General features: G+C 40.7%; 2 protein-coding genes across 19 annotated transcripts in view; both read right to left on the bottom strand.

Annotated features, from left to right (window-relative positions):
• The window catches only part of NCOR1 (nuclear receptor corepressor 1), a 156,021-nt gene that overhangs the window by 56,459 nt on the left and 73,559 nt on the right, over positions 1–26,003 (bottom strand). For 12 of the 18 annotated variants that reach the window (XM_044249178.1, XM_044249177.1, XM_044249190.1 and 9 more), the window contains 5 exons: positions 18,375–18,502; positions 14,012–14,229; positions 10,104–10,166; positions 7,862–8,001; positions 74–200 (listed from right to left, as the gene is read on the bottom strand). In XM_044249178.1, coding sequence (XP_044105113.1) covers positions 74–200; positions 7,862–8,001; positions 10,104–10,166; positions 14,012–14,229; positions 18,375–18,502 — 676 coding nt within the window. The remainder of the gene's footprint in view (positions 1–73; positions 201–7,861; positions 8,002–10,103; positions 10,167–14,011; positions 14,230–18,374; positions 18,503–26,003) is intronic. The other 6 variants (XM_044249180.1, XM_044249182.1, XM_044249187.1 and 3 more) reach the window with 1 other exon arrangement.
• On the bottom strand, positions 2,718–3,651 carry LOC122906798 (protein N-terminal asparagine amidohydrolase-like). Its single transcript, XM_044249197.1, is given in 1 exon segment — positions 2,718–3,651. A coding segment is annotated over 1 exon segment (933 nt). The 3' UTR covers position 2,718.

The following is a 26,003-nucleotide window of genomic DNA, read 5'->3' as shown; positions in this document are numbered from 1 at the left end:
TTAAATGACTAAGGCAATAATTAGATAATTTGAACTAGTAGAAGTCGCAACTAAATTTAAGATTTTAAGATACCTTCGCTGTCTTCTGGATTTTCTTCTTCATTAGAAGCTTCAATATCTTCGTCCTCCTGAGCAGAAACAGTGGAAGCTACACTTTCGCACTGGGACACGTCTCGCTCTTCACGGGGCTTTCGTGAAGTCTGAAGGAGCAAAAGAGCGTTGGATTATTTATGATTTAAACAGCTGAAAGGAAACAAAGGAAAACTCTCACATCTGAAATAACACAGAACACGGATACACACACACTGAACAAGAAGGCTGCCTGTCTGACAACTGTTCTGGTGGATATTCAGTTGCCTCTATGGAACCACTAACTGGCCTTCTGTGTGGATGGATCGGTCTCATCAAACTGACCAAAAGTTACATTTGAAACTTTTTTCAAACTACTTGCCACCATATATGTACCAAGAGCCAAAATTCACAAAACTCTTGCTATTTTTCCCTCTCAAATAATTTTTCTAATAAAAATAACATGTATTTGTTTTCTACCAAAAATAAGATATTCGTTAGAATGTGGAGAACACAGAAAATTGTTAAGAAAAATAAAACAGGGGCGCCTGGGTGGCTCAGTGGGTTAAAGCCTCTGCCTTCGGCTCAGGTCATGATCCCAGGGTCCTGGGATCGAGCCCCACATCGGGCTCTCTGCTTAGCAGGGAGCCTGCTTCCTCACCTCTCTCTCTGCCTGCCTCTCTGCCTACTTGTAATTTCTATCTGTCAAATAAAATAAATAAAATCTTAAAAAAGAAAAGAAAAAGAAAACAGGGGCGCCTGTGTGGCTCAGTGGGTTAAAGCCTCTGCCTTTGGCTCATGATCTCAGGGTCCTGGAATCGAGTCCCACATCAAGCTCTCTGCTCAGCTGGGAGCCTGCTTCCCTTCCTTTCCCTCTGCCTGCCTCTCTGCCTACTTGTGATCTCTGTCAAATAAATAAAATAAAATCTTCCAAAAAAAAAAAAAAAAAGAAGAAAGAAAAACAAAATAATAATGGCTCATAATTGCACCAGCCAGAGATTCTGACTATACTGATACACTTCCTTTCAGTCTTTTATCTGCGTGTATGCATATATGTTTATGTATAGTACATGTAACTAAAACTAGGATTGCCCAATGTAGTTACCTATCCCACTCATTATAAATTCTTCAAAAATGTTGTATTTGATAATTCCATAAAAACACTCTGTACCAAGAGATATTTAAAATTCTCCTATTTTAAGGTATTTAGGCAATTTTAAAGTTTTGCACTGTTAATAATGCTGCAATAACCATCCTTCTCTAACAGGAAGAATTATGTGCTCTCATAAGCAACAACGGATCATCGGTGTCACTGCCTTTGCTATTATGAGGACAAATTCCCTTTTTTTTTTAACAAGATTTTTCCTTCCGCAAACAATGTGTTTACATAAAACTGCTCATTCTTCTACTGGGATCACAGATCTGTAAGAGCACACGTGTACATATTTAAGTTAAGACATCAGCTATTTATTATATTTTTAATCTCATGTTGCTCACTATGAAACTTAAGGTCTCCTGTCTTTGCAGACCTGGGGATCCCAGTGAACACTGCTCTGTTCACTGCCTCTTACTGAGCCTATACTCAACAGACTTTAGCTACAGGCCTCCCGCCCCGGGGACACTACTCACAGAGGAAAATAAATTATTGCTATCCCGATTGTTAAAATTCTATGCTAGGGGGTGCCTGGGTGGCTCAGTGGGTTAAGGCCCCTGCCTTCGGCTCAGGTCATGGTCTCAGGGTCCTGGGATCGAGCCCCACATCGGGCTCTCTGCTCAGCGGGGAGCCTCCTTCCCTTCCTTTCCCTCTGCCTGTCTCTCTGCCTACTTGTGATCTGTGTCTGTCAAATAAATAAATAAATAAGAATCTTAAAAAAAAAAATTCTATGCTAGGATCCAACCTAAAAGCAGTAACTAAGTCAAGAGGAAGAAAGCGTATCCCAGTGTCCACTGTTAGAGCTAGATCTAATTCTGAGGTTAAACAAAATAATCACTACATTCCTCACAAGAATGCAAGGGGAGGGGCACCTGGGTGGCTCAATGGGATAGAGCTTCTGCCTTGGGCTTGGGTCATGTTCTCAGGATCCTGGTATCGAGCCTCACATCGGGCTCTCTGCTTAGCAGGGAGCCTGCTTGAGATCTCTGTCAAATGAATAAATAAAATCTTTAAAAAAAAAAAAAAAAGAATGCAAGGGGAGAATCCTCTGGCCATGCTCTTTAAAAACCTTTAGAAAGACTACGAAGACTCCAATATTTTTAGGCATCAGATAATTGCTCTTATAGGGATTTTTCCAGTGTCGAAGCTTCTTTGCCAATATCTACCCATGCTGTTTGGCATTTCCACTGATGAATATAGAAGAGACAGTGTTTCACCACCACCATGTGACATTCCTCTGTTCACATGCAATCATCTTCTATTTCTCCAAGTATTTCCTTCACTATATGATAGTACTCACTAATTTTTATTTTTTTTAAATTTTTTTATTATTTATTATTTTTTTGCCAAAATAAGATTTTATTTTGAAAATCATTTGAAGGGACAGTAAGGAGGGAGACCTAGGACTTGGCAGATGGAGACTCTGATGCGTGTTCTTTGCAGGCCCCGCGGTGGTCCGTGAGGCTGGCAAGTTGCTTTCTTTGGTGATCCCATGTTCAGCTTCCGGGAGAAGAGATCTTTTCCCACAAGCCACCTTCATTCTTTTTGTAGAGCAGAGCCTTGTTTCCAGGAAACAGTGCGCTGGTGGGAGATGGGTGTTTTTTTAAAAACATCAAGGTAGACCTAATATGTTCCACAAAGTGGGGCGGCTCAGCCAGAGGCGAAGTGGAAAGGTTCTCTAGTATCTGCTTGTCGTCTTGCTGCAGCCAGAAGTCGACGTTCGGGAAGGGCACCCAGGAATATGGCCCCAGACGCAGCTGTTCGGTCTCTGCATCGTAGATACTAATCATTGGTCCTCCTGTTAAAGCCCGGGCAGCCCGCAGTGCCTCCTCCGGACCCCAGTCTGGGAAGGATGCATGGTAAATCTGCGCGGTCTTAATGTTGACAGCGATGCCATAAATGATTGGAAAGTGGGTTTCATTTTCTTCCTGGTCATTTAATTCTGTCACACATAACGTCACTAAGTGAACGTCCTCCTCCTGTCTGTCAAATTCACTAAGAAGCTGATGAGTAAGTTTTTGTGACAACTGCCTGTCCTCACTGAAGCCTCCCACGAGGTGCACCTCCAGCCTTCCACACTGGGCGTGATCGGAGAAGGACTTTATGGAGCTCATGATCAAGGGCACCTCCGCTCTGTTGTCCATTCCATCGCAGTGGGTCAAGCAGGTGGCCCCGTTACCTGTGTGCCTCAGGACCACGATGTGACAAGTGGTGGCATCATCAGAACCCAGAATGGAGATGGAGCCATCCTTTGGGGAGGTCACTGCCAGCTCTCTTTGCTGAACATACAGAAGGCCCGGGGGTCCCACTTGTTGAACAGACTGACCTCTGAGAAGTCTAGCTCTTTCCTCCAGAGGCGGGTGGGCTCCCACGAGGTCCCCGGCGGGCTCCGGCAGCTGCACTCACCGCCCTTTGGCGAGCAGCGGCATCGGGAAGACGGCCGTCCCGCCACGCCCCGCCGCGCCCCGCCCTGCCCCCGCTGGCGCCGACGGGAACTGGAGTCCCATGGGGCCTAATATTTTTTTTTTTTAAGATTTTATTTATTTGTTTAACAGAGATCCCAAGGAGGCAGAGAGGCAGGCAGAGAGAGAGAGAGAAGGGGAAGCAGGCTCCCTGCTGAGCAGAGAGCCCGATGCGGGGCTCAATCCCAGGACCCTGGGATCATGACCTGAGCCGAATGCAGAGGCTTAACTCTCTGAGCCATCCAGGTGCCCTAGTACTCACTAATTTTTAATGTAATAATTCAAACCTATGGAAATGTAACACCTATGTATCTTGCTCTGCATTTTAATAGACATTAGACATTTTGTCATGTTTTCTTGAAACCTTTTTGAAAATGACAGAACACTCTAGGAGCACCTGGGAGGATCAGTCATTAAGTGTCTGCCTTCAGCTCAGGTAATGATCGCAAGGTCCTGGGATTGAGCCCGGCATGGGGCTCCCTGCTTGGCAGGAAGCTGCTTCTGCTTCCCCACTCCCCCTGCTTCCATGAATCTCTCTTGCTGTGTCTCTGTCGAATAAAATTTAAAAAAAGAAAATGATAAAACACTCTAAAAAAAAGGAAGCCTACAGTCCCTATTATTTCCATTGTTATTAAAATGATTAGAACAAGAAGTTTTAAAAGATATTTGTGATGGGTAATTTTATGTGCCATTTTGACTGGGCCACAGCACTCAGACATTTGGCCAAACATTATCCTGGGTTTTTCTGTGCAGGTGTTTTTTAGATGAGATTAACAAGCAGATGAACCTCCAGAATGTTGGGAGAGGGGTCGGGTGCTTCACCCAATCAACTGATGGCCTTAAGAGAACTAAGATTGATGGCTCCCTCCTCTACCCCTCCCCACCCCCAGCAAGAAGGTAACCTGTCAGCAGATCACCTCCGGACTCCAGGTGCAACTCTTTCCTGAGTCTCCAGCCTGCCAGCCTTCACCATCAGATCCAAGCACTCAAAATCACAGGAGCCAATTTCTTAAAATAAATCTTCATATTCTCTCTCTCACTTTCTCTACCTACACACACACACACACACACACACACACACCCCCCCGTTGGTTTTGTTTCTCCGGAAAACCCTGACTTATCTTTTTAAAAACATGTCTGATATATTCTTTACTTGATTTTCTCCCCAAACATTTTAAATAGTATTTGATAAAGTCAAGTCTCTCTTGTCAGACCTTTTGTTATGTTTATTTTCTTCCCTTTTAATTGCTACAACACATTTTTTAACCTTTATTTCTTCATTTTTTTTTAAGATTTTATTAATTTATTTGACAGAGATACAGCGAGAGAGGGAATACAAGCAGGGGGAATGGGAGAGAGGGAAGCAGGCTTCCCAAGGAAGCAGGTCGATGTGGGGCTCGATCCCAGGACCCCGGGATCATGACCTGAGCAGAAGACAGACGCTTAACAACTGAGCCACCCAGGCGTCCCTACATCTTCATTTTTAATGTTAAAAGGTCTTTTGTATATAACTTTTTAAATTAATGTCATACTTCATACACTCTTATTTACTAAAAGTTCAAACCCTAACAAATTTAAATATCTCCCTGTACCCCAGGGGATAAAAATATATATGTTTATAAAAATATAAAAAATAAATTTAAAAAATTTTAAATATCTATCCTTTTATTACCCATTCTATCCTTCTTCAGTGAGTCTCAAAATGTTCTGGTCTAAGGATACAGCACTCTTAAAAAGCATTCAAGACCCTAAGCAGGTTCTATTCATGAGACAGATATAATGATACTTACCATATTTGAACTAAAGCAAAAACATTTAAAATATAATTCATTTAAAAATAACAATAAACCTATTACATGTCAACATAAAAACATTAATACAAAATAACTATATTCCAAAACAAAAGTTTGATAATTTAGTGAAAAGTAGCTTTTTAAATGTTTTTGGAAATTTCTTTGAATGTTTGCCTTCACAGAAGACAGCACAATTTTCAAATGTGCTTCTACATATAATCTAATCTGCAGACACAGTATTATTTTGGCTGAAATATACATATAAAAAAAAAAAGTCTGGGGGCCCCCTGGCTGGCTCAGTCGGTAGAGCATATGACTCTTGATCTCAGGGTTGTGAGTTCAAGCCCCACCCATGTTAGGTGTGGAGCCTACTACCAAAAAAAAAAAAGTCTGGCCTCACAAAGATACGTAGTTGAAAAGGGAAGCATATTTTAACAATCTTTTCAAATGACCATGGTTATTATTCTTTGGTATTGTACCAAAATTCAGCAAGTAGTCATCTCTTAAAGGGTAACTGCAGTATGAAATCTGAAGCCATATCAATAAATGTTTTGTACTCTATTAAAATCCATTTATCTATCTTGAACTTTGGTCTATTAAAAAGTATTTTGTACATTTTCTATCCATACATAACATCAACTGTGAATCACAAATTGGTCATCTGGAAATTATGGGAGTTACACAGATTTTTCAAATCTGCATATAATTTCACTGTTTATCAAGATATCATATTAGGGGGCGCCTGGGTGGCTCAGTGGGTTAAGCCTCTGCCTTCAGCTCAGGTTATGATCTCAGGGTCCTGGGATCAAGCCCTGCATCCGGTTCTCTGCTCAGCGGGGAACCTGCTTCCCCCCACCCACTGCCTGCCTCTCTGCCTACCTGTGATATCTGTCAAATAAATAAAATCTTTAAAAAAATATATCATACTAGTTATTATTACCACTGATCTCATCAGAAAAGTCTTTGGGTGTTACCGTGAGGAAGACAAATTTTCCAAAATTCTAATTTTTGCTTAAAAGCTTGAAGTTTAAAAGTGGCAACAATACTTCTGCTTGCTTTCTTTGAAAGACAGTCTCACTCATTTTCAAGAAAATGTCTGCCAAGGATCCAAGTCTGAAAAACCATAGTTTTTCTGTCATTTTTCCAATTAAAACTGAAACTCCATAAAAAAGGGAGGCGAGTTCAGCTTGGAACTCAAACAACTGCAAAAGTACTTTCCCTCAACAGAGCCAGCATATCCTGGTACAGAACCAAAGGGCTTTATGCACACTTCTCATTTCATCACACACATGTACTCAAGGGTCAAGATTTAATAAAGCCAATTTGTACTGCTTTGCCAAGGACAAGTGAAATTGGCATATTTGTTGTTAAACTGCAAATGCCCGAAATGATGAATACACTGAGTATTTAGCACACCGGTGCCCTGCCATGATTCATGCTAAGGCACCAGCATTTTCTCTCCTTTTCTTTGACACCATCCATGCAAACCTAACACAGGGCAAAAAAGTCAAGTAACATCTTAATATTTTTACAAAAACAGTTTTGGCCTCATGGAATCCTCAAAGAGCTCTGTAGACTGAGAGCACTGGAACTTCCTTGTTAAAGAACTTTCAATAAATTTATACTTTCTGAGGGGCGCCTGGGTGGCTCAGTGGGTTAAAGCCTCTGCCTTCGGTTCGGGTCATGATCTCAGGGTCCTGGGATCGAGCCCCGCATCGGGTTCTCTACTCAGCGGGGAGCCTGCTTCCTCCTCCTGTCTCTCTCTGCCTGCCTCTCTGCCTACTTGTGATCTCTGTCAAATAAATAAATAAAATCTTTTAAAAAAAAATTTATACTTTCTGGTTTTATTATTTATCTCAGGGTCTTTTTCTGAGAAAATGGTTTTATTTATTTATTTTTTAAATATAGCAGAGAGCCCAATGCGGGGCCTGATCCCAGGACTCTGGGATCATGACCTGAGCCGAAGGCAGAGGCTTTAACCCACTGAGCCACCCAGGCGCCCCAGAGAAAATGGTTTTAATATGCCCTATCAATTCATTCAACAAGGTCAACAGAACTCCAACTGAAGTTTTCAATTCAAACTCCAAAATATTTATATTTTTCAAATCCCATCTATGATGATTCAGAAGTACTGAACTGCCATTACTAGTAACATGAATTTTGTTCCCTGGGCAGTAATCAGAGAAAAAGGCAACTTGTGCCAAGAAACTAGCGCGTACTTCACAGGTAAATATAATAAATAAAAATACAAGATATAAAGAACTCTCCCTCAAAACCCGTATTTGAAGCTCAGAAACACAGTGAAACAAAGTAACTATCAGTTAAAAACTAAATCAGTTAAAAAATAATAATAATAAGTGATTCACTACCTCTGATATACTCACTTTCTGTTTATGCTGTTGCAAAAGGTCGTCAAGATTGTGTCGCCTTTTATAGTTAAAATAGAAGTTTTTGCACTGCGCTTCACTTTTAGTTCCCACCATTTTGGCAATTGCTGCCCAGTTACGACCATGTTCTACAAGACCTATATTTGAAAAACGACCAAAGATTAATGAATAATCACCTGATAAAGCAAACAAGAGATAGAATAAAAATCAACTTAATTACAGTATTCAAAATCATTAACATCAAAAATGTGTTTTCAATTATTTATTTATATATTTTAATACTTATTTAAATATGTATTGACATGAAACTCACTGACAGCTCTATTTTGCCACTCAAATTTAAAACATGCTCATTAACAGAAGGACTCAACTTTATCCTTGTTCTGTATCTCCCAGAGAGCTAGGACAACATCGGACACACAATAAGAACTCAAACAGTTGTAAACTGACTGATTAGACACTTCTGAGTCTTTGTAAATAGTATATCAATAAAAAATTAATAAGGTAATCTTGTAAAATAAGATATAACACAAAATAAAGATATATACGGCTACATTTATAATCAGCGTGTCTTCAATCCATTCACAATCAAGAAATGCCCTCAAAAATATTAACCAGTTTTAAAAACAGCAACATCAACAAACCTGTGGTAAGACAACTCATCACAGGAAACTAAGCAACCTGATACTTTTAAACCAAATAATATATATACATGCCATACCCATTTGCAAGGAATATGGGTATATAAATGCATGTACACACAGAGAGCTATACAGGCTGGGATATACTTTAGATACAGGTGTATCCAAGCATGAATTTAGAGTACAAAGTTAACAATTTATAGAAAACAGTTTTCCAAGGCTGATGAAGGTAGCTTCCTTAATGACAAATGGAAGATCATTTCCAAATCCTTCTGACACATGAACAGAACTGAGAAGAGCAGAGACTAAAAACAGTCCTATGGAGGTGTATCTACCTGAAAAAAATCACTCTATGATGTAGCTACTATCACCTTACTCCATTATAACATTCTGATAATCGGATGAGAATAAATGTGAATCTTTTTTCTTAATGTGACTCTTTTAAAAAGTTATACCTGTAATCATGACAAGTCACAAATTTCCTAATCATGGCAAATAATCATCAAATAAAAATATTTTGAACAGGGGCTCCTGGGTGGCAGTGGGTTAAAGCCTCTGCCTTTGGCTCAGGTCATGATCCCAGGGTCCTGGGATTGAGCCCCGCATCAGACTCTCTGCTCAGCAGGGAGCCTGCTTCCCTTCCTCTCTCTGCTTGCCTCTCTGCCTACTTGTGATCTATTTGTCAAATAAATAAATAAAATCTTAAAAAAAATTTTTTTTTGAACACATTAAACTGCTATTATTTTTGGTAATGTTGGTTTATACTCTTAAATGTATCTTAATAATGTATCTTATAATCTTAAATGTATCTTAAATGTTAAAACTCTTAAATGTATCATTCATTATTAAATAGAAAATAAATCGGAAATGTGTCATTAAGAGATCAACTTACTTAACTCCAAAAAGAGTTGGCTAATCTTTCTCAAAATTATTTTATTTAAAGCACAAACTACTGTTTATTTATAAACCACCTATTTATCCTCTTAGAAATTTTACCTCAATTTCAAATTATTCTATGTTAACAAGCAACAACAGAAAAAGATTTGTAATGTTCCAGAATAAGATGAGGGCCACACAGCCATGAGAAGGAAAGACAAAATTCAAGCCTTTTTCTGGCTCCAAAGTTCATGCCTTCTCCTCTGAATTGCAGTGCAATTCTTACTAATTTATAACCAAATGCCTTATGAAATACAAACTGAGGAGACAGGAACCATGCTATTAAATCCAACTATTAAGTAATAGAAAATACAGACTTTATACTTAAATACCCTCCAAAACACTGAATCACAGGTATCCTGGAAGAGTGAAAATAGTCCCCTTGCTCTCTAACAAAATGACATTCAAAAAAAAATTAAAAAACTGTGCAGAGAATCTTAAATTCCTCAAAAGTGGGCCTCTTAAGCAAGGCACAGCAGGATTACCTGAGAGGGCACCACCCCATCATAAAGAACTCAATTCTACTTCTAAATTCTGTTGACTACCGCAGAAGAACTTTCTTCTTTTTCCAATTAAAAAATATTCACACCATCTGACTTATTACTAATAACCCTGAAGAGCCCATCCCAACCCAAGTAAAACCCCGAAGAACTCTAACTTACCTTTTTTAGCGACTTCCATTTCTTCTTCTGTCCATCGAGAGGTTTCTACGGGCTCTGTGGAAACTGAAATAAAGAGAGAGAACCCAGTAAGGCAGAGAAAACTTTTTTCTTTTTTTAAAGATTTTATTTATTTATTTGTCAGAGAGAGAGAGAGAGAGCACACGCAGGCAAAAGCAAAGTAAGAAGCAGGCTCCCCGCCGAGCAAGGAGCCTGATGCAGGACTCGATCCCAGGATGTTGGGATCATGACCCGAGCCAAGGCAGCCGCTTAACCAACGGAGGCACCCAGGCACCCCAGGCAGAGAAAACTTAAGTTCATTCACAGCTTAGATGGCGTTGACCTGCTTGTTGGACATAAAGCCTGTCTGAAGCATTAGGTGAAAGAAACTATGGACACAGGATGGTGGCAGGCTCTCCCCTACCAACTGAAGAGAAATATTCAAGGCTTTCAAGTAAGGCTTCTCAATGTTCTTTGAAGCTCCAAGCACATCTACATGTTTGACCATCACTTGCTTATTTTCTGTGAAGTCCCACCTCACCCACTGCCCCCCCACATACTCGAGCTCCAACCTCCTCTCCTAAAGTGTCAAAGAAAGAAACAACAGCCCCCGTCCCTGTCCAGGCACAGTTCTCTCCTGCTGAGTCCCCCATCTCATCCTCACTCCCGGGGGCCCTATGACACAGGGGACTGGAAACACAGATGGATCATAAACTGCACACTCTCTCTCTTCTACATTAGAAAGGAAATTGAGACCATCGGGCATGAAATGAGCTCCTGCCGTATTCCCCTTCTCAATTAATAGTGCTACCATCCGCCCAATCTTCTGAATTATTAACAGCCTTCTCAGGCCAATTTTTTAATCCTTCCTCCCATCTACTCCCACAGCCAATGATGTGTGCCAGTCCTAATCTCCTGAACCCATCCTCTTCTTGCCTGGGCCACTGCGTGCACAGTGACACTCTTCTGGCTGGTCCCTCCAGCTCCAGCCTTCACTCTCTCCAACCTGACCTCTAACTGTCACCAGTTCACCTTCTACACCACCAGTCTATTCACAGCACTTCTCTGTTTAAAAACCTCTGTGAGCTCCCATTCTGTAAGCAAAGCAGGACATGACTCAAACAAGGCCCATCGGGATCTACCCCCAGGTGCAAATCTAGTTATTTTCCTTGTATCCTCCTTGCCATCCCCAGAACCTGGTTTTTTTATGCTTCATGTTACAGTAAAATTGGTACCACTGAACCAAAGATGGCAAACATCATTAACATGATCCCTTTATAAAATAATTATACTTAGTAGAAGAGAGAAAAATGCTTGGACCCAAGAATTCATTCCTATAAAAAATAATTTAACAGAAAGAAAATGTTAGTTAGTCAGGATTTTTTTCCTTACACTACTATCTATATTAGTTTGAAGAGGAGAGGGCAGGGGACAGCCTAATCATTCAGCAACAGGGAATGATTCAAGAAATGGGGCCTCAGGAACAGGATGCCAACATTTCACAGTCATTAAAAAGCAAAAATGAAGATCACTTAGAAACTACATAATATTTATAATATACACCAAGTTAAAATATCAGAAAAAATACCATACACACTAAAATTACAACTAAGTAAAAAGAAAAACAGCTGTATTAGGATAGCAAGATTGGGGAAGATCTTTTTCAAAAGACACTGACATTAAAGTTTAAGAAATGTAAAGACCATGAAGAAGTAAAACTTTCAGTACTTGAAGATGACATGATATTACATAGAGAAAACCTAAGAAGACTCCTAGAACTGATAAAATAAATCAATGTTAAGGAATACAGGATACAAAATCAATGTAAGGAAATCTGCTGCATTTCTATGCACCAATAACGAAGCAGCAGAAAGAGAAAATTAAGAATACAATCCCATTTACAACTGCACCAAAAATAATAAAATACCTAGGAATAAACCTTCCCAAAGAAGTGAAACACCCGTACTCTGAAAACTATAAAACAGTCATAAAAGAAATTCAAGACAACACAAAGAAATGGAGAAACATTCCATGCTCATGGATTGGAAAAACAAATGTTGTTAAAATGGCTACACCACCCAAAGCAATCCCTATCAAAATACCAGCAGCAGTTTTCATAGAACTAGAACAAATAATCCTAAAATTCCTATGGAATCATAAAAGACCCCAAATTGCCAAAGCAATCTTGAAAAAGAAAAGCAAACCTGGAGGCATCACAATTCCGGACTTCAAGTTATATTACAAAGCTGTAGTCATTAAAACATGGTACTGGCACAAATACAGACACACAGATCAATGGACTAGAACAGAAAACCCAGAGATAAACCCACAATTGTATGATCAACTAAACTTTCAACAAAGCAGGGAAGAATACCCAACGGGAGAAAGTCTCTTCCACAAATGGTGCTGGGAAAATCAGACAGCAACATACAAAAGAATGAAACTTGACCACTTTCTTACATCATACACAAAAATAAATTCAAAAATGGATTAAAGACCTATATGTGAGACCTAAAACCACAGAAATCCTAGAAAAGAGCACAGGCCATAATTTCTCTGACACTGGCCATTTTTCTAGCTAGGTCCCCTGAGGCAAGGGAAACAAAAAGCAAAGATAAATTATTGGAACTACATCAAAATAGAAGGCTTCCAGGGCACCTGTGTGGCTCAGTCAGTTAAGTGTCCGACTCTTGATTTTGGCTCACTCATGATCTTAGGGCTGTGAGATAGAGCCAGGTTCTTGTGCTGGGTGTGGAGCCTGTTTGGGGTTCTTTTTCTTTCCCTCCCCCTCCCTCTCTAGAAAAAAATAAATTAAATAAAACTTAAAAATAAAAAAAATACAATAAAAAGCTTCTGCACAGCAAAGGAAACAACAAAACTAAATCCTCCCTACAAATGGGAGAGGATATTTCCAAATGACATATCTGATAAAAGGTTAGTATCCAAACTATAAAAAGAACTTATAAAACTCAATACCCACAGAACAAATAATCCAATTAACAAAAGGGCAGAAGACATGAACGGACCTTTCTCCAAAGACATCCAGATGGCCAAAAGACCCATGAAAAGATGCCCAGCATCATTCATCATCACCTCACACCTATCACAATAGCTAACATCAACAATACAAGAAACAAAGGTGTTGGCAAGGATGTGGAGAAAAAGGAACCCTCCTGCGCTGCCGGTGGGAATGCAAACTGGCATGGCTACTGTGGAAAACAGTGTGGAGGTTCCTCAAAATTAAAAATACAACTCTGTATGTATGATCCAGCTACTGAGTGTTTACCCAAAGAACACAGAAACACTAATTCAAAGTGATAGATGCATCCCTACATTTATAGGAGCATTAGTCACAACAGCCAAGATGTGAAAGCAGCCCAACTATCAAGTGATGAATGGATAAAGACGACGTGGTATACATATATCTCTATAATACACACACACACACACACACACACACCATGGAGTATTATTCAGCCATTAAAGAAGGAAATCTTGCCCTTTGCAATGACATGGATAAAGCTAGAAATCATAATACTAAGAACACTCAGACAAAGACAAATACCATATGATCTCACTCACATATGGAATTTTACAAACAAAGCAAATAAGCAAAGGGGGGAAAAGGAGAAACAAATCAAGAAACAGACTCTGAACTATAGAGAACGAAATGGAGGTCACCAGAGGGGAGGGATATGAGTGAAAAAGGTGATGGGGATTAAGGAGTGTACTTGTCATAATGAACCTTAAAAAATAATAAATAATAAAACCTTAAAAAAATTTTTTTAAAGGCCACACTTTCAGATTATTTTTAGGTCATCCATATCCGAGGACCTTCCTGCTCTACCCTAGCAGTGCAAGAGAATCCTGCACAAAATCACGGCCTGTTCACTCCCATCTCGCGCACTCACCAGGTTCTGGTGGCGGTGGCAGAGGCGGCGGAGGCTCCTCGGTGGCCGCAGCAGCTGCAGCACTGGCCGCCGCCGCTTCATTGGTCATGGACCTGGTGATGCGGCCCTTTCTGCGGCCCTGACTGTTGGCGGTCTTTCGTCCCCGGGGGGTGGCCTGCTCTCTCTCCTCCGTTTCTTCTGCTGTACCTTCCGTCTTGTCCTTTTCCTTAGTATTTTCTCTGGAAACAGAAACCGGTAAAAAGCTTGTGTGATTTAGAAGGATACATGCATCTCAGAAGGTTGTGGCTTGCAATTTTTGTAATACAAATTAAATAAGACTACCCAGTCTCTCAGTTACTGAAAACAAAATTTATGAAAGATGCTGTCATGCCCCAATTTTGAAGGGTTCTGACTGGCTCAAATTAAGATATTTCACAAAGGTCTGTTTTATTCATTAATGGACTCAAATTTTAAACACATTCAAGTCACCTTATTATGTATGACAACACCCTATGAGGAAGTAATGGATGGCAGCGTAACAGCCCCTAGACCCGCAACCAGTGGGTCTAGTGGGTCTAGGCAGTAGGGTACTAGTGGGGTACCAGTGGGTCTAGGCAGTGGGGTACTCCAAAAAAGCAGGAGTCCTGGAGTTCTTACTTTGGCTCCAAGGTAAGTTTTCTCCTTTGTGAAATGAAGAGGCTGAGACAGACACCTTTTCTGCAGGAACAGTCTACAGTACTGCTTCATTAAACCAGCCTCAGTATTCTCAACCATCTCCAACACTAATTACGTGCAAACAGGCCAGTGTGGCCCAGGCATTATAATGGAGAAAAGTCTGGAGCCAGGCTGCCCAAGTTGGTACCAGAGCTGTGTGATTTACCAGCCATGTGACCTTGGACAAGTGACCTCCCCTCCATAGGCCTGTCTTTTTCTCATCTGTAAGTGAGGATGACAACCATATGTTTCATAGAGCTGTGGCAATGATTAAAGGAGTTCATTTATATAAAATGCTCAGTTTTATACAAAATGCTCAGAACTGTGCCTAGAACACAATAAGCATCATATGTATCTACTGGTATTTGGGCTGAACCTCCCTCAGCCACTTAGGAGAAACTTGATCAATAAATAAAGGGTTCTCACTATTAGTAGCAGTAGCACCACACGTGACACCAGAAGATTATTCTCCGTACTACATACGTACCTCCCAGGGTTGTTACATTTAAAAACAAGGTCCCTAATGTACATTTCGGCAAATGAATGAATAGGTGGCAACACTCAGAGACTCCAAGGCTCTTGCTTAATGGGAGGTGTTGATTTTTTTTTCAAATATTATGTACTTCAAAAGTCTACTGTAGCTTACCAAGCTTACCGCAATAAAAGAAATTCTTCCAGAATTTTCCCCCTTCATCCTGAATTGCCCTCTAAGTTACCCTGCAACCCTCCTTCTCCACTTCTTTATTCCTTTAGCAATGTGGCTACTACTACAGATTCATCTTAAAGACATTTTGTCAAGAGTCACCAGTGACTTACTAACTGCAAATTCAGATGACCTTTTCTCAATTCTTGTTGCACTGATATTCCTGCTGCAACTGACCCTAAGGACAATTCTTTTTACATCTTATTCAACTTAACTTAGGACTTCATGCCTCCTGATACTCCCTACTGCTATTATGGCTCTCCCCTCTGCAGGCTGCCTTCTTCCTCTCCCCTTTCACATTCGCATTTCCCAAGGCTCACCCTGGCCTTAAAACTCTGTGAAGTTACCCCATTCACATCCATTCCACTGGGTTGACTCCCCAGCTGGATCTTTAGACTCACACCTCAAGTCTACTAAATCTCCTAAGATCCAGACTTGTCTTCCCAAATACCTTCTGGGAATCCCTATCAATATACCTGGATTCCCCATCAATACAAACTCAACATGCCCAAAACCATGCTTGTCCCCACTCTGCCTCTTGCTCCCCACCACACTCTAATCACTCATTGTTAACAGTACCACCGTGATCACATTCATTCAGGGTTACAGATCTAGCCTCATCTTTAGCTTCTTCTCATTTTCTTTGCCTCCTACATGCGATCTCATGTTAAGGTTTGGTTATTTCATCTCAGTAACAGTGCTCCCACTAGTTCCACCATCTTGATTTCTACTACCTATGTTTTTGTGGTTTTTTAAGATTATATTTATTTATTTGACAGAGAGAGATCACAAGTAGGCAGAGAGGCAGGCAGAGAGAGAGGGGGAAGCAGGCTCCAGGCCGAGCAGAGAGCCCAATGTGGGGCTCGATCCTAGGACCCTGAGATCATGACCTGAGCCAAAGACAGAGGCTTAGCCCACTGAGCCACCCAGATGCCCCTACTATCATTGTTCTTATTCAGTGCCTTGATACCCCACTCCCTGACTTACATCTCCAGTCCATCCATTCTCTGCTGCTTGTGGGTCAGTATTCTACCAGAAAAGCTTTGGCAAGAAACCATTCCATCCAAGGGCACGTGGGTGGCTCAGTCGGTTAAGCCTCTGACTCTTGATTTCAGCTCAGGTCATGATCTCTGGGTTCTGACATCAAGCCTCACACATCAGGCTCCATGCTCAGCACAGTCTGCTTGAGATTCTCACCCTCTCTCTGCCCCTCCCCCTACTCACGCATGCTTGCGCAGACTCTCTAAAAAATAAATCAATCAATCTTGAAAGAAAGAGAAAGAAACCATTCCATCCATTCAAACAACGCATAGCATGGACTATTTTAGCTTCATTAAGGTTTTACTTAATCTAACCCCAATCCACCTTCCATTGTTCTTCCTGCCACCCTATGTCCCAGTCTAGTAAGACCACTATCTGCCATTTCTCATGGCAGTACATCTCTTCGTGCTGTTCCTTTTATTCTCTCCACATTAACCACTAGCTCCCGCATAAGGTCCTCTAAACCATTCAGAGAGAAGTAACCCTGAACCTCTTTTCAGTCTACCAACATCCTGTCCTGATTCTGCTCATTTCTTCCAGGCTTTCTTCTTTATCATGAATAGTACCTCCGTCTTGCCTAGCTTTCCTCTGCTAGACGATAAACTACCTGGGAACAGTACATATCATTTATGTCCTTTTGCAACCTCCATAAGAGCTGGCTCACATCACTAATAAATGAATGCTTATTAATAGATTTAAGGGAAAAAGTGAAAACCAAGATATGGCAGTTCCATATGAGCAGACCCAAGAACCATGTGGGAAAATAAATGTTTTCCCTAAAAACTTAAAAAAAAAAAAAGTTTTCAACAGTTCTCTCCCTAAAGTAAAAGATTAGAATGGCAATGGTAGGGTATCCAACTCTTTAACAACCATACCAAGTGCTCCAGCCTATAGCTGCCACAAAACCAAATAAACCTTCAGTATTTCCAAGGGGATTCCAGAAATAGCACTATAAATATTAAAAAGAATTAACTACCAATACGTGCAACAACCTGCATGTATGTCAACATCATTACGCTAAGTGAAAGAAGCCACGCAGAGAAGACTACATACCGCATAAATCCATTTATATGAAATTCTAGAAAAGGCAAAACAGATGAGCAGTCTCCAGAGGGGGACAGGGATGGCAGGGGAGTGGGGGGGAAAGCTCTGGCAAAGGAGCATGTGGGAACTTTCTGGAGTGATGGAAACACTATGTCACAACTGTGTCAAGAGTCAGAGCAGTGCATATATTTGTCCAAATACATTCAATACACATCTAAAATTGGTGAATTTTACTCTGGGTAAATAATGCCTCAAAAGCACCAATCTTTTGCAAAAAACCCACCCAACTGAGCCACTAAGCCCCCCACGCCACTGACGCCAGTATGTGCATAAAGGCATCAACAAAAGCGGTCTCTGAGCAGCAGAATCCCAGACTGATTTTGTTAAGTACTTTGTTGTCTTTTCCTTATTTTCTATAGTAAACAAGAATTACTTTTATAACCAGGCAAACAGCAAGAGAACCATAAACAAACCAGAAACCCCACTTTATACAATAAATAAAACCCATGAAACTGTAATATAAGGTATTATAGAAAAGAAAACCATTTACATTTATGAGTGTTAAGTATCAAAGGTGGAAAAAAAAAAAAGATCCTGAGGTACCTCCCAAGTCAAAAATTAAATTATATTCAATATAGCTCAGTGATGAGTGTACATTACTATAGCTCATCCCTTCTAAAAAGTAGGTCTCATGTCTGGCAAGTAAGTCCATTAAGCCAAAAGTTGCACTTACCAGAATATCCTGTTCTTTAATTAGGTCAAAGCACATTAGATGATCAAAGCGCACATCTAATTCATTTGTTTATCTAAAATTTTTACCTTCAAGAGAGTCAATAGGTCCACGATTTTAAAATAAAACGAATATCTAATCATTTAACTCACTTGGAGTCCTCCTTTTCATCTTTTTCTTCTTCATCTTTCTTTTCCTCTTCTTTTTTTTCTGTTTTTTCTGCTTTATCTTCTTCTTTTTCCTCTACTTTTTCTTCTTGTGAGGGTCGGGCAATTTGCTGCTAGAATGAATCATCATTTGTCAAATTCAACATTAAAAGAAACAACTCAAATTATGATGACAAATTACAATAGATACCTTTGCACAAAAATTTATTATTGATCACTTACAATGTAATTAGGGGTAACATATTAAAAATCAGTCTAACACTCTTTAATATATTCCATAGGTACTGCTTAAAAGCACACACACACGCGCACACACACACACAGATGTTCCTAGTGTCTGGACCCATCAGAGAGGCAAGAGTGTTAAGATTCCACTTAGAAACCTGAAGTCTAAAAAAAAAAAAAAAAAGAAAAGAAACCTGAAGTCTGAGGTTGGTTCTCTCTGTTTCTGTAAACTCCCACATCTAATCTGTCACTCAAGCATTTCAATTCTACCTTAAAATTTGATAACCTATAATTTACCAAACCATTCCCTGAGTATTAGATACCTAATATACTTCCAACCTTTGCATCACTATAGATGATACTACAAGAACACCTTTACGCTTTTAGTCTTCTGTGCAAACATTCACTTGATGGAATAGTAGAATGGCTACGGTCATCATCAAGACTAAAGTAATTTGCAAAAACAGTAAGGAGATAACAGAGTGAAAAGAAGTGAAACACTCAAATATTTCTAAGCTAGAATTACAACTCTGTAATTAAAAATACGAACAAAGACAAGAAGAGAATACGATTATGGGACCCTTTTATCTTTGCTAAAATTGGGATTCTACAGGAAAACAAGTGAAATCAACTCTATGCCAGTATTATGTTTATTCAACGCAGAAATCAAGACCATCTAAGCTAAGTAGGATGGAACTGCCCCTCGGCATTGGCACACACAGCCCCCTGTCCGTTTGTACGTCTTCCAACCCCCCACCTTTCCTACACTGGTTGCTGCTCTGGACTCAACTATACACACCCAGCATTTCATGTCTTTGCCTGGAACACTCTTTCCACCCCTCCTTGCCTAGTAAACTCCGACACAGCCTCTGAAATTCAGTTCAAAAGGCTATATCCTGTGAGACATTTCTTGATCTCTACAGAGAAGCTCCAGGCCCAGTCTCCCTACCTTGCCACCTGCATGGCCCACACCTGCCTGCGGCACTTACCCAGGGTGGTGCATCCCTGGGTTACCAGGGTCTGTCTGGCTCCCTGCGTTACGATCTCCTCAAGGACAAGGACCCAGTCTTACTCCTCTAAGTATCCCAAGCTCCTGGGAGACAACTGGACCACAGATGCCTCTGCGTGTGCCGGATATAGCCAGAACCAAGTTCCTTTATCCCGCTTCTCTGAAAAATTTGGCCCTCCCACCTCAATCTTTCATTCTGACCCAGCCAACATCAATCTTGCCTCCTAATAAATGCCTATCCTCTTATCTGTTCTGTCACCAGACAACACAAAAGTACTCATTAATTCGAGTTACAATTTCCCTTAATTCTTAATACCATCTCAAAGTCCTTCACCTACTGGCTAAATCTGGGTTTTTTTCTTAAGATAACAAAGACGTTATTGGCCTCTCCAAGAGGTCCCATATCATGACTTCTTCAAATCCACAAGGAACTAAATAAGAATCCGTATCCTTCTTGCTCCCAACTGCCACAGAACACTGCTGAACTGCAGTATTTTAAAAAATACCTTCTTTTTAAAAATTTCACAGAATCTACCTATGATGCCTTTTTTTCCTGTTTTGGTATTATGAATTGACTTCTTAAATACTCCTAAAGAACACACAGATGATTTTATCACATGGCTCATTATGCCTTACCATTATTCTTCCAACTTTTTTTATTTTATTATTTATTTATTTATTTGACAGAGATCACAAATAGGCAGAGAGGCAGGCAGAGAGAGAGAGGAGGAAGCGGGCCCCCCAACAAGCAGAGAGCCTCATGTGGGGCTCAATCCCAGGACCCTGGGATGATGACCTGAGCCGAAGGCAGAGGTTTTAACCCACTGAGCCACCCAGGCGCCCCTATTCTTCCAACTTTAAAATGTACCTCAATGCTTTTTCTAGCAATGTAATATCCTACAACTGAAATACTTTTGAGGTCATGCTCATTAAACTCTCCTAAGGTGAAGTCATAATTGCCATCACTGGTGGGCACTGCTCTACCTCCAAGATCTTGAAATCAGAAAATCTCTACAACCACCACTCATGCCCCACCTACCCCACATTTTCATTGTTGCTGATCTGGCTATTTGTCCCCATCATGACCCTTGGTCCCTTTATTCTATGAAACTTCACAGTCCATGAGGAAGAGCTCTATCTATCTTCCTCTCTAACCCCTCACTAAATTGTCTCAATACCATGGTTCCCTCACTTGCTTGATCTGACTTCCCCAATTTCTCACTCTGGTAATTGCCAGTTCCCTTTTCCTTTGAGTGTTTGCTATTACTAGACAAAAATTTAAAAATCAGGAAAACTTTCAAATGTGTACTTTCCAACCATGAGTAGGTCTGCTTTACAAATGGGAATGTTTTTCTCACCTTTGACTGACTCCCTAGGACACCATAGTGGTCACAAGGCTGGTTTCAAATGCTAATAATCGCGAACCACTCACCTGCTACAAAAGTAGCATCCATTAGTCATTCTGAACAAACTGGATGGCACACTAGCGATAAACTCTGCCCTTTGCCTGGCGAGTAGGCTCTTAACCCAGAAAGTGGTTTATAGCCCTCAGAAATGACAGCGAGGTATCAACTCGGCAGAAAAGGAGTAAAGAACTTCACTGTTCTCTTAGATGATACATATAACTTGCTTCCTTAATACGTTTCTATTCTAATGCCAACCAGTGTTCTGAAGAAACTAAGAGATCCCACACGTTCCCTGCTGTCTGAAATGCAGCCAGCAGCTGACTTTACTCCCCCCTCCCTAGTGTGAGGGACCGAGAAGCAAGGTAGCACCTGTTTCAACCAGGCAATGGGAAGACGGGGGCAGGATGTCTTCTGGAGCACAACCCCCAATTCTGCAGAAGGTGCGGAGTTGCTGGATAGTCTCTGCAAGTGTGTGACAGCTGCAGAGCACAACCCCCGTCAAAGCAGAATCCATCCACACTGACTAGGCAGCAGTGGGTGGAGAGGGAGAGCCAGGCGGGCCAGAGTGTGCAACCAGCATCTGTCTCCCTTTGGCTGATGGGCACTGAGAGCCACCGCCACACCTGCTCCCCGCAATAAAGAGCCCAAGGAGTAACCTCCAATGTTCACAGGAAGTGATTGCAACTACTTCTGTTTCATGCAAATCTGTAAAGGGAAGTGCCAAACCCCACGCTTTGGGACAGAGGTTCTAAGTCACAGCCCTCACGCCCTTTAGTAGCGGGGCTGGAGGACAAGTTCACAGTGTCAAAAGCAAAGTCATCTGAAGGTCCCCTGACAGACAGAGGCATCCCAACAGCTTCCTGTCCAGGTTTCTCCCTCGTTAAGCCTAGTACTTTTTGGTCAATTAAAGGTTTCATTTTGTCAGGGAGGATCTCACAACACAAAACCTGTCTGCCACACAACAAACTGTGCGCTGTAAATGTTAGAGGACATTAGAAAACAAAATCAAAATCCAAATAAAAAAAAAAAACTAAAACTAAACAAAAAGTTTTATGTATTTTTTTTTTAGAAATCTTTTAAGAAATCTTTTCGTTTATATATTTGACAGAGAGAGTGCACAAGCAGAAGGAGCAGCAGAGGGAGAAGCAGACTCCAGGCTAAGCAAGGAGCCAGATGCAGGACTCCATCTCAGGGCCGTGGGATCATGACCCCAGCTGAAGGCTGATGCCCAACTGAACTACTCAGGTGCCCAGTGTTATGTACTTTATAAAGATAAAAGAAGAACAAGGAAATTTCAACAGACTCCTCTATAGCAAGATTAAGAGACAGTTTATGCTGAGATTTATTCTACTATATCTGACTGAATACCTAACACTTATATATACTCTATGTGTGTTTATTAACATGCCCGAGTCTTCAGAAAACAGATAAACAACTTCCCACTCAGTAGATGATTAAGTTGCCAAGAAATGAAATAACTAAATTTAAGAGCAAGCATTTAGAGAACTGAAAACATTCAAGAAACAGAAAGAATGAGGTCCTCCTTTAGCCACTTAAGTCTTTTTCTTAACATTTTATTTATTTATCTGACAGAGACAGACAGCGAGCGAGTACGAGCAGAGTAAACAGAGGGAAAGGGAGAAGCAGGCTCCCCACCGAGCAGAAGCCCAATGCGGGGCTCAATCCCAGGACCCTGGGATCACAACCTGAGCTAAAGGTAGACCCTTAACTGACTGAGCCACCCACGGGCCCCTAACCATTGAGTTTTTTAAGTGTCTCAGTCAGTAAACAGAAAATATCTTATCAAAATATATTTAAGGGCGCCTGGGTGGCTCAGTGGGTTAAGCCTCTGCCTTCAGCTTAAGTCATGATCTCAGGGTCCTGGGATCGAGCCCCGCATCGGGCTCTCTGCTCAGAAGGAAGCCTGCTTCTCCTCCTCTCTCTCTCTCTGCCTACTGATGATCTCTCTCTCTGTCAAATAAATTAACAAAATCTAAAAATATATATGTGTGTGTGTGTGTGTGTGTGTATATATATATATGTATGTATATATATTTATTTATTTTAAAACTAATGCCTTTAAACCAACCGAATTTGAAACTAGTTTCCTGAAGAGTAAAAGCTGTCAATCACAACACACCATCGTGAGGCTACAGTCACTACCACTTATTGGGCACTCCAATTGTCCCCGATAGCTCACTCTAGGGATGTCACACACACAACTAGTTCTTATGTTAACCCTGCAAGGTAAGTATTATTGCTTCCATGCTCACAGATGTGGAAGCCAAGGCTCAAAAAGTGAAGGGAAACGTCTAGGGTTACATGGATATAGAAAGAGCTTTTTTGCATCTAAAGCTCTTTCTCTTACACCCAACTTTTTAAACCTACCTTAAACAGCCTAACTATTGTCTAACAACTCAGTCAAAAACTTTCCTAACTTCAAACATTACTACATTTACATAAGTATATGCTTTCTCAATGTCCTTGGGGAATAAAAACCTGCTGACATATTTAAAGAGGAAGATGTTGTCAGAATGAAGGAAGAGTACAAATTCTTGTGAAAGGTAATCAAGTATTTGGAAACGAAGAATGTGGCTTCTAAACAATGACTGGCTTTGCTGCTGGTCACCAGCAGGTACCACAGTAATTCTAGCTACACAGTGACAGACTTATTAGATGAGAGTTTCTGCTGGAAGGTAAGAAGAAATTCCTACCTCCAACAAAAAATGTTACACACAGAATCAAATTAATACTTGGCATGTTACTTATAATTCTAGATCCCACAGAGTAACACTGAGGACTGGCTTCTGATCTTTGATATATATTCACAGCTTCAACTAAAACTTAATAAAGAACCACATTCACTCCCATCATGGCATGCTAGTAAGTTGAACTGTGAAATGGTTTCAATAGTACCTAACAGAATTCTGAGTTAAAACTTTTGCCAACAATAATGTCTGAACACAAGTCTAACAAAAATACGATTATCTGTCTCATTCCCCTATGAGTCTCAGATTAAACTCCCTTTCAGAGGAAATAATATGCAAGATTCCCTATAGCAATACCAGGTTAAAAATCCAACCTCTCAAGCTTGGAATCTCTCTGGGCAAACAGCACACAACACATTCAGGGCTGAATAACAATGACTTCCTATGGTAAGAGTCGGGAGGGGAGGACGGGTGAAGCAATCAAATAAAAACAGAAAGGATAAACTTCAGCAGAACTCTACAGAGTCTTATAATAAATTTGCCCTAATCATTCTGGGATTACCTAAGGTAATTCCTACTGATTCCAACTTGATTGGATAATAGAGCAGTAAAGTGACTTTCAAATTAGCTGAAGCTCTATTATCTACCAGAGTAAAATGAAGACACACCAATTTAAAAGTTCTTAACTTGTAACTAGATTCCTTAAAAAAAAAAAAAAGAAGAAGAAGAAGAAGAAGAAGAAATCTTTGTAAACTTTTTCCATACAGCAAATTGTACATTCCCAACCCAGATCTGTTTCCCAAACTCCAGACTTCTACTTACAACTGCCCCCTTTACATTCCCACTTGGACATATGTATCTAAAATTCAGCATGTCCCAACTTTGCCCCCCAAATCTGCTACCCCTTCAGTCATGCCTACACAGTAAATGGCAACCCCACAAGCCAAAATCAGGGTTATCTTGGATAACTGTCCTTGAATCCCCCACCATCAATCCATCAGCAAAAAACCTCTTTACCTTACGTCCAAAGATACATCCAGACATGGACAGGTTTTCAACACCGCCCCCTCTAGAGTCCAGTCCAAGCCGCTGGGAGGATCAACGTAACCTCCTAACTGGTCTCCCTTACAATCTAGTCTCAACAGAGAAGGCAGAATGACCCTGTCACAACTACAATCTGATACTATTCTGCTCAAAAGTGCAGTAGCTCTTCCTCTCATAGTATCAGCTCTAATGTCATTCAGTCCTATATAAGCAAGCCCCTAAACTAATACCACCTAATTTCAGAAAACCTGTCCACCTATTTTGACACAAACAGAATGAAGTACACAAACAATTAAGAAACAGGTAAGATTATTCCGGTCTAAGACCATGCTGTATTTCCATCATTCAATCCCCTCCTCTCCCAAATTCCCAATGAAACAATCAGAGAAACATACAACTAGAGAAACAATGTTCACGGTAATAACGTAAAAGCTAACATGGGAATGACTAGACTGACGGAAAGGCTGACCAACCCCAACCTGAGCCAACTTGGGGGCAGACACACTAAGGTTCAGGTCAAGATGAGAGCACATTTGGACAATCTCAGTTTCGTTAAATGCACTCTGGGATGTGACACAGATGTGAGCACACAGAAGCAGAATGTGCAGAAGAAAACTCTTAATATGGGTGGAACTTAATAAGAACGAGTGTGCCATAGAGAACAGTGAGATGGTGTCCCAGGTAACCTTAGGAGAGAAAACCAATGTTTCAGAGTAACAGAGGCATTTCCCCACACACATAATTTCCTAATACAGCTTTCTCCTCTATCATCACAAGAAACAGACTGCTAATCCTGCAAATGTTAAGATATAATATCAAATTATTCCCTTACATTATCAGGGATTGAAAAAATTTAAACAACTTATAAATACAAAATATGTAACTTCTAAAAACTAAGTTCAATTAAAGTTCTAAATACTAGCTGGTAATAAGGAACAAAGCTGTTGTTAAAAATCTGTAGCTGAAACTCGTTTAAAACACAGATGGGCTCTGGCATCTCTAGCTAGAAGAGCTTGATTCCACTTTCTCTGTGGGAAGCCCCAGCACCTTTGATGGAACAGTGTTTCCCGCCCCACTGACAACATCTGATTTGCTCCCCATTGGGCAGGAACTCTTCACGGAGTTCACAAGCATCCACAACATCAGTCCCATCAGCATCCAGGCGCGCTCTTTTCCTCCCTCCCCATCCTCATCTCTCCCTGCCCATCTCTCTATTCTCCTT

Source organism: Neovison vison, chromosome 5, assembly GCF_020171115.1.
Source record: "Neovison vison isolate M4711 chromosome 5, ASM_NN_V1, whole genome shotgun sequence".
NCBI classification, from domain to species: Eukaryota; Metazoa; Chordata; class Mammalia; order Carnivora; family Mustelidae; genus Neogale; species Neogale vison.
The sequence above is the reverse complement of the archived record's forward strand: the minus strand, read 5'-3'. Positions and strand labels throughout refer to the sequence as shown.